Source organism: Calonectris borealis, chromosome 1, assembly GCF_964195595.1.
Source record: "Calonectris borealis chromosome 1, bCalBor7.hap1.2, whole genome shotgun sequence".
Classification (NCBI taxonomy): domain Eukaryota; kingdom Metazoa; phylum Chordata; class Aves; order Procellariiformes; family Procellariidae; genus Calonectris; species Calonectris borealis.
This window is the reverse complement of record NC_134312.1, coordinates 63,014,933-63,023,212: the sequence shown is the minus strand read 5'-3', so window position 1 is coordinate 63,023,212 and position 8,280 is coordinate 63,014,933. Positions and strand designations below refer to the sequence as shown.

Below are 8,280 nucleotides of genomic sequence, written 5' to 3'. Positions count from 1 at the left end.
TGTTAATTACAGCTGTACATTTCCACATTTGCTCTGCTCTTTAGTACTACCAGGGCAGCACTCGCTTCACTCAGTTTCCCCTATGCACGGGCCATAACTTCCCCCCAAAAATGAGATGTGGCATTTGGACTCCGCAAGTTCTCATTTGGAATACGAGATACATGCATGGCCTCCCTGTAGAAAGGGAGCAGGTAACGGACAGACATTCACTGCCTTGCTCTCCCTGCTTTTTCTGTTAGGAATCAGCTTTGACCATGGTTTTGCATGTATTTACCCAAGATGTAACTGCATAGCACAAAGCCAGGGCTGTTCAGATAAGCGGAAAGACCAGAAACGCACAGCTGTGCTGGCACAGTTCTCTGCCCTGGGGAGACTGCCCGCTTGCTGCTTCTCTCAGTACCGTTGTTCCGTCTCAGTTCCAAAATCTCAATTCCAGGGGAGAAGGTGCTGTGTCTGAACATGCGACACAATCATTTCCATCTGACAAACTATTTCTCTGTAAAACATCAGCCCACGCATGGGGCAGGACGTGGTATTGACTGATCCCCAAACTCTCTGCTTCTATCATGGAGAAAGAGAACAGAGTTCAAAAGTAAGCTTCATCCCTGCCCTATTTTGTGGAGAAAGAGGAAAAACTAGCTTGTACAATTGACCAAGTTTGGGTTTGAGAGAGACCCACGGAAACTATGCATCATATGTGTTTTGTTTGTGCATATAGCTGTTTGTGTTTTCAGAACCTCCATCTCTTCTGAAAAACAAAGAGCTGACCTTTGTGCATTGCCTCTGTAAAGCACTCATGGTTGAATGCTGGTGCCATTCGAGTTGCTCAGTACCCGCCTTGGCTGGTCAGGTTCCCCTCTCTTCCTCCCTGATAGTTTCATTTTCTGTCACCACAGAGGTAGCGTTCTTGCAGGAACGGTATACAATGTGACAGCCAAGCAATGGATGTCAGTGTGAACAAAAACTTGCATATCTTTCAGGACATCTGAAGGGACAGGTAATAGGGTTAGAGAGTTTAGTAAGTTCAGGTAAGTGTATTTTGGAGGGAGTAAAACACACTCAGATGATTGACATTTCCCTCTCTCTCTGCATCTCAGTATGGTCTATTGGAGAAGGAGCCCCAGAAGAGACAGAAAAACGCGATGACTCCCAAAGATCCACTTTGTTTATCGAGAAACCTCAGAGCGGTTCAGTGAGCGTGGGTAAGTGCTTAGAACCAAAATCAAAAGCCAATTCCAGAGAGACAGAGACTGAGGCAGATCCTGGGAAGGTACGCGCCGTTCCTGTGACACCCAGCTTCTGCTCTCAGCTACAAGTACTTCCACTGATTCTAGCTGGATGTGAACTCCACTCTTTGAAGGCAAAAAGGACTGTACAAAGAGAAGCGAAAACCAATTGTTTAATTCAAGACGAACTCAAAATCTAATAGTTTACTGAGCACAATGGGTAAGAGGTATAGTTTCTGGAAAAGAGAGCTGGTTACTGTGATGCTGCTGGCTGTACTGTTACTGATATGTCAGGAAGATCTACCCAAAGGCCTGCAGCGTAGCTTAGAGATTGCTGGGTCAACTTTTGTACCCTACAGCTGTGTGTAAATTAGCAAGTAGACTAATAGGAGCAGCTCTGTAGGGAAGCTGGTAGGGTCACCCCCACTGTAACCATTCTGAGGGATTTGCTCTGGACTGGCTCTGGTTTAGTCCGGTGTCTATACACCTATTAGCAGTTGGAGCACAGGTGGTAAACTCTCAGAGCACATCTTTGGTTCTAATTTCGTCTCAGAGGAATCCAGTTCAAGCACTGTGAGGACTTTCTGTGTTGTGCACCAGAGCACAGTATATGGGGACAGTTAGGAGGTTCACTTCCAAACTGCACTCCTAAGCCATACTAACGTGGTAAGGTAGCTGCACCCTAAGCAGGGTAGCAGGAACGGTGAGAAGTTCAGTACAGGTTACTTAATGTGTCTGCTGTACACTTGCATACACTAAGATGTGGTCAGATGGGTTTTTTTTTTTTACATGCCTATTATTTTTCTCAGTTTCTGAGTAGAAAAAGAGCATTTTGGGAGGATGTATTTGGAAAATAAATATAGGGAGTTAGTTGTATTCTCCTCTGGAGACCATGAATGTTAGGATGGAAACTCAGCAGGGGCTGAGCAGTGGTGTTCTGAAAATTGAGCTAACTTTTACTATTCCCAAATTATTGTTTAGAGAAGACTCTTTTCCCCTCCCTTCTCAGCTTTAAAGAATTAATGATAGAAATGCATTGAGAGCTCCAGGCTTTCTTTTCCAGACTGGAGTTTATTCATGTTACAACTGCCTGGTAGCCTAGGAACTCCTGTGCTTGTTTTAAGCAAGGAAATTCAAATATTGGGAACAATTCGCCCATGGCAACAGTTTTGCCTCAACTAATTTATCCTGCTTCTCCATGTCTCAAGCTCCACATTGACATGGGCAGAAGGCTTCCAGACCCAAAATCATTAGTCTCTGTAACGCTACAGTACTGTCATAGCCTCTGTGACTCCATCTGAGTCTTACTGTCGTGGTAGAGCTAGCACCTGGAGATTAGAAGGAGCAGTAGTAAAAGAAACTTGTACAGACATGACTGACAAACCACAGGTTCCTGAACGATTGCATTATTTTCTCTTTTTAAAAGGTGGGAATATTACATTTATAGCCAAAGTAGAAGCCAAAGATCTTCTCCGAAAGCCAAATGTTAAGTGGTTTAAAGGAAAATGGATGGACCTGGCCAGTAAAGCAGGGAAGCACCTGCAGCTGAAAGAGTCTTTTGAGCGTCACACTAAGGTTCGTCTTTGCTTTTCCTTCTTACAGGGGCAAAGCTCCAAAGACAGCTTAAAGATCAGCTTAAGACAACAGGTAGAAATTCAAGAGCAGTGGATTCTAGCCCTGGCTTCCCCGTGCAGATTTCAGTAATGATCTCTGACCCTGCACAGAGGCAGACTTTTCTGCTCTCCCAATGCAGGACAAGTAGTGGTGGGGAAATAAAAGTTTTCCATTGACATTTCTGGGTTCCAGATTCTTTCCAGAGCCCTTTATTCGAGTTATTCCTTACTCCTGGTTTAGGTCTGAAAGACTAATCTTTTAACTTCTCCTTTGTGCAAATGTATCCCCCACATTAATGAACAATTATGTTTGGTTTTTAGATTCACACATTTGAGATGCATATCATTCAAGCTAAGGAAAACTACGCAGGGAACTATCGCTGTGAAGTATCTTATAAGGACAAGTTTGATAGTTGCTCTTTTGACCTTGAAGTCACTGGTAAGATTCCACTTGTGTCTGGAAAGCTTTATAAAGATTTCTTTTTTTTTAACCTGAAATGCCACCGAATTTTGTTCAGCAACTTTAAATGAAGTAATGCTTAAAGTGAACGTTTTTAGCATAGAGCTCAGAGAATTCTAAGTATCTGTAATTTATTGTTTAAATGAACATTGGGATAGATAGCATGTGAGACATTTACCCAAAAAATAGAAAAGCTGGCAGATAAAACCAGATTCAAATCAGGCTCTGGCGTGCCAGACAGAGAGCTAGGCTTGGGGCTATTCAGAGAGCGAGGCTTCATCTGGCAGCATCTGAGCAGAGGGACGTGGAGTGGTCATGGCTCGCCAGTGCTTTGCGCCCTGTTCAGGCACGGTATGATCACGCTCCAGAAAGCTATTTCTTCTACTCTTCATCAAAATAAAGAACAGCACAATGTGGAAAGCACTGGAGAGTTGTACCTTTGTCTACTTCTGTGGTATAAAAGGCCTTACTCTGGCAAACGTTAACCCACAGGCTTATCTTTTCCTTCGAGAGCAGCGCACGCATCCCTGCACGGTCGGACTGAGAAAGATGGATGTCTGCCAAAATGCCAGGGCCAGCAGCCAGTGGACAAAATAGTTGTTCACCCTCATAAAGCACGTGCCTAGACCGGACTGTTCGTTCGCCAGTCAGGGGAAACTGGTCACAGTTAAGGGGACATTTGATGGCTGACTGACAGCCCGAGGGGCATAGGTAGGTGTGTGAACTCAGAGGCCAGCGAGGCAGGGGCCAGCCTGGCTGCAGCCATTCACTGGCTGTGGATCAGAACCATTTAATCGGATTCAGGCTGGCACAAATGAGTAATTCACACAAGGGGGATTCATCCTTGCACCGAGAATCAACATGAGTCTGTAGTGGTAGGGAAGACTGTCTCTTTCCTCTGATGCTGAGCGTACTGAGAAAGTGCAAGATGCAAGCAGGAGAGAAAGCATCGGGAATGGGAAGACAAAAAGGCCAGAGCCCGTGTATAGGCAGGAAGGGGATCAGCGAGAAACATCACAGAGAGAGATCTCCTATGCAGAACTGCAATTAAGTAAACTTAGCTTAGCACTGAGCAGCTCTGCATTTATCAGAACTTAACACCAAAGGAGCAGCACAAACTGTGATCACGTAGCAGGAAGCTGAACAAATTTCAGATGCCAAATTACATCAATTACATAAATTATATTAATTTCAAATTATGTTTTAATTCATGTATTACTGTTATTTCATAGAATCTTCCCAAGCTGCTCCATCCATTGACATCAGATCTGCTTTCAAAAGAAGGTAACTTCAAACAGTGATCCTATGAAGCTCCTCAGTAATGGATGCTGGTAGCATGCACAGAACTTGCAACAATCTTGGCAGACAATTGTATCAAGTATTTTTAAAAAATGTTTTTGTAAATATAGATTAAAGAAGGGGGGTTTAGGATAGTTGGTAGTGGGTAGAATGAAATAGTTACAACACATAGTACATATGATATTAAATACTCTACTATGAAACTACAGCGTCATTGCTTTAAGGGAAGATGGAATATTTAAGGCAGTTAAATATCTGTTTCTTTAGAGGTTTTTAAAGTCGTATTTTAATTCACTAAAATATTCTACCATGTGTTTCCTGAAAATTGTCAGCCACAATACGAAAGTTCCTGGTCCCAATCCTGATTAAAAGCAGAGAGAAAATTCACACTGATTTCAAGAAGATAGGATCTGGCTTTATGTTATCTTACAGTAAAAAAGTGTGTCATAAGGCCATCATTACAGAAAAACTACAAATAATATATTGCAGAGGCCATAAGCTAAAGCATTGTGTCTGAAGTCTTTTCCTTTGTTAGTTACCTTTGTGATAAAATAGCAATTCAAACCAGTATAGATTGTGATAAAATAGTAATTCAAACCAGTATAGATGTCATCTTTACATTTTATGGAGAAAATTGTCTTAGAAGTACAGAAGTATTCAGCATGAAAATGTTCTACAAACAGAAAATGAATGCAGTTTGTTAATTTACATATACAAGCAAAGCTGTGATTCAGAAGTAACTGCTTTTGTTTAAAGGGATTTGATTTAAAGAGTAAATGCAAAAGATATTACATTCAAGGTGCACTCCTTTCTTGAGCACATTTTAAAAAAACCTGCAATAACTATTCTGTCCAAGCAGATGAGGATACCTGAGTATTTTCTGATTTTCTAAGTAATATCTTGCATGCAAAATCTGGAATGAAATATTGGCATCATTTGACTTAACGTGCAAGATTTTGCCCTTACTTTTTACAAATATTAAGGGCATTTCCTTTGTCTGTATGTGCTTTATAATAAGGTATTACTGCTTGAAGTCACATTCTAGAAAGAAATGCACCTTCACAGGACTGTGATTCTGTCTGTGAAAATGTACAATGTACTGTTTCTTCTTTTTTAAACTGATGTCTCCCTTCATTTAGAGAAAGGTTAAATCTTAAGTTTAATGCTTTGTAATCAGTATTTGACACAGCTATGCATTGTTAAAAGCACCACTCAGCAATGCAAATCTTTGTTTTACATTCATAGCAAAAGATCAGCACAAGCCCTTTGTTTTTATACACATACACTATGGAAACGAAAAACAAAGCTCGTGTTGACTAGCTCAGAGTTATTTGTGTTACTGAAATCTAACACAAATCTTGGCAAATTTATGTATGCAGTTACAAAAATTTGTCATCAAAGTATAATAACAAGCAATACAAACCTTTGTGTTATTTTTCACAAGTGGCTAAGGAAACATGATCCGTGTGAAAAAGAATACAAGTTTGTGTTGATTTTATACCATTATTTGTGTGTCTGGACAGTGTTGAGTATATGAGACATGTAGAGCGTTTGCAATGTGTGTTGTCCAAGTCTTCCTGTATTAAACAAAGATTTGATCTTTTTCTATTAATAACAGCGGTGATGGACAAGACGATGCAGGAGAACTTGACTTTAGTGGTCTCCTGAAACGTAGGTGAGAACCAAGTGATGCAGTGAGCAGGTGTGGATTGCAAACCACTAGGTTCGCACACAGAAAGAGTCAGGTGTAGCATTAATAGCTTCTTAAGAATTTTCTGACCTTTCATTTTTTTCAATGTTTCTAACTATCATTCTCATAATATAATATGCAAATATTCAGTTAATTGTACCTTTAAGTGTGCAGAAAAGAAACCTCAGATTTGAGTGCACTGGGAAAAAAGTGAGCCACAACCTAAAGAGGCCAATAACATGTAGTTTACTTGCTATTTCTTTTGTGTTTGCATGGAAGGTAGAGGGGGGGAATTTCTTACTCAGGGATGAGCAGTTCAGAAAACTGAGTCTGGTGCAAGAGTAAAAAACTGCAAGGGTTAAATTTACCTCTTAATTTGATTTTATAAGCATCCTGATATGAAAAATCATATATCGTGCCTTCAAACCATAGACATTGGTATTAATTCTTTGTAGCTTTCTGTTTCAATGTGTGCACACGAATGTTCAATGGTGTATTATTCAACTTAAATGCTGTGATGGAGAAAAACTTGGGCAAGCGTTTCTCTGGTTTGCCTTGAAAATCCGGTGTTATAATAGTTATGCCTTTAGCTATTTCAGACCTTAAACAGTTTAGTCTTTAAACAGGTTAAGACAAGATAGTTAATTTCGTCTTTTTTTTTAAATTTATCACAGAAATTTTATATGCCATGGAAATCAAAGGCAACTGACCATAGAGAATTGGAAAAGGAATTAAATCCTTTATCCCTTTTACCACTTACTCTGAAAGAGGAAAACCCAATATGCAATATTAATTACATTAAAAGTTCACAATGGGCTCATGGGCTATGATGGTGAGGGTAGTATTTAAGCAACTAAAGCAAACAGGAAAGGCTGAAGGTAAAAGTAAGCAGTGAAAGAATTACCCGAACCAATTCAAATCCACCAGGTCTTTGGTTTTTTAATCTTCTCATCCCTAATTAGGATCTTCAGTTTGACTTTTTATCATACTAATACAACTTACCATGACAGTTCTCATGACTGCCTGTGGGGTGTTTTATTAGCAACATGAGAGTTGCATGTAAGAGGTCTTGGTGTTTTTGTGGAAAGCGAAATGTGATTTAAGAGTCATTATTACTTCACTAACAAGTAACTCGCATGTTTTGTAAGATAAATACTGTATAGCCGTATAAACATAGTATGCCTATCGTGTGGCTAATGGGCAAAGCAAACTTTTAGTTTTTAAACACCATTATTTGATATTGGTCAAATCGGTTCATCACTTCCTTGCTTCAGGCACTGAAATGCAACCTCATACTTCTGAGCTTAATTGAATAAGATTGCTAATTAAGCTCCAGTGTGGATATTAATATCCATTTTTATGAAGACAAATACGTTTTCATTTCAATTCTTTCAAGAGGCAATGGTGCAGGTGCATTCCTTCTCTTTTGTATGGTTATATTACCAAGGAAAGAGCTAGAACTTTTCACCTGTGGTGCATACTACTTGAAACATGTTTTTAAAAAAAAACCTAAATGCATAGAATCTATATACTGCCTACTTTCTAATTTCGTGCTAGTCTTGCGGGAAGACAAACCAGTTCTTATCTCAGTAAGCCACTCTGTGACTTACTCCACAATGCAATGGATCAGTAATGGCACGAAATTCCAAAAGGCACAAGATCTTAAAAACACTCAAACATTTAGGTCCTTTTTTTTTTAAAAGTACATCTTTCAACAAAAATGCACATTTTTGGGGAAAAGATCTGAAAGCAATTTTGTAGAGAGGTCAATCTGCTTAGGAAATGCCAAGCTTTGTTTGCCCACTACCCACAGCAGAAACTATTGTGGTCTCAGAATAAATCTGGTTTGCTCTAAGTGTCATAATTTGTTCTCCAGTTATGCAAGAGGAAAAAGAGTCTGGAATTAATTATTTCAAGCTGGTTGAAAATCAGGATACTCTAACTGATCCTCATTCTCAACTACTGCCTGATTTAAAGGGGTCCATTATCTCG

The 8,280-nt window shown here is 39.8% G+C and overlaps 1 protein-coding gene across 2 annotated transcripts in view; it reads left to right on the top strand.

Annotated features, from left to right (window-relative positions):
- Nucleotides 1-2,689: 2,689 nt before the first annotated feature.
- The window catches only part of MYBPC1 (myosin binding protein C1), a 42,790-nt gene continuing 37,199 nt past the window's right edge, over nucleotides 2,690-8,280 (top strand). For both annotated transcript variants that reach the window (XM_075157631.1, XM_075157637.1), the window contains exons 1-4: nucleotides 2,690-2,801; nucleotides 3,161-3,278; nucleotides 4,532-4,583; nucleotides 6,217-6,273. In XM_075157631.1, coding sequence (XP_075013732.1) covers nucleotides 2,736-2,801; nucleotides 3,161-3,278; nucleotides 4,532-4,583; nucleotides 6,217-6,273 — 293 coding nt within the window. In that variant the 5' untranslated portion in view covers nucleotides 2,690-2,735. The remainder of the gene's footprint in view (nucleotides 2,802-3,160; nucleotides 3,279-4,531; nucleotides 4,584-6,216; nucleotides 6,274-8,280) is intronic.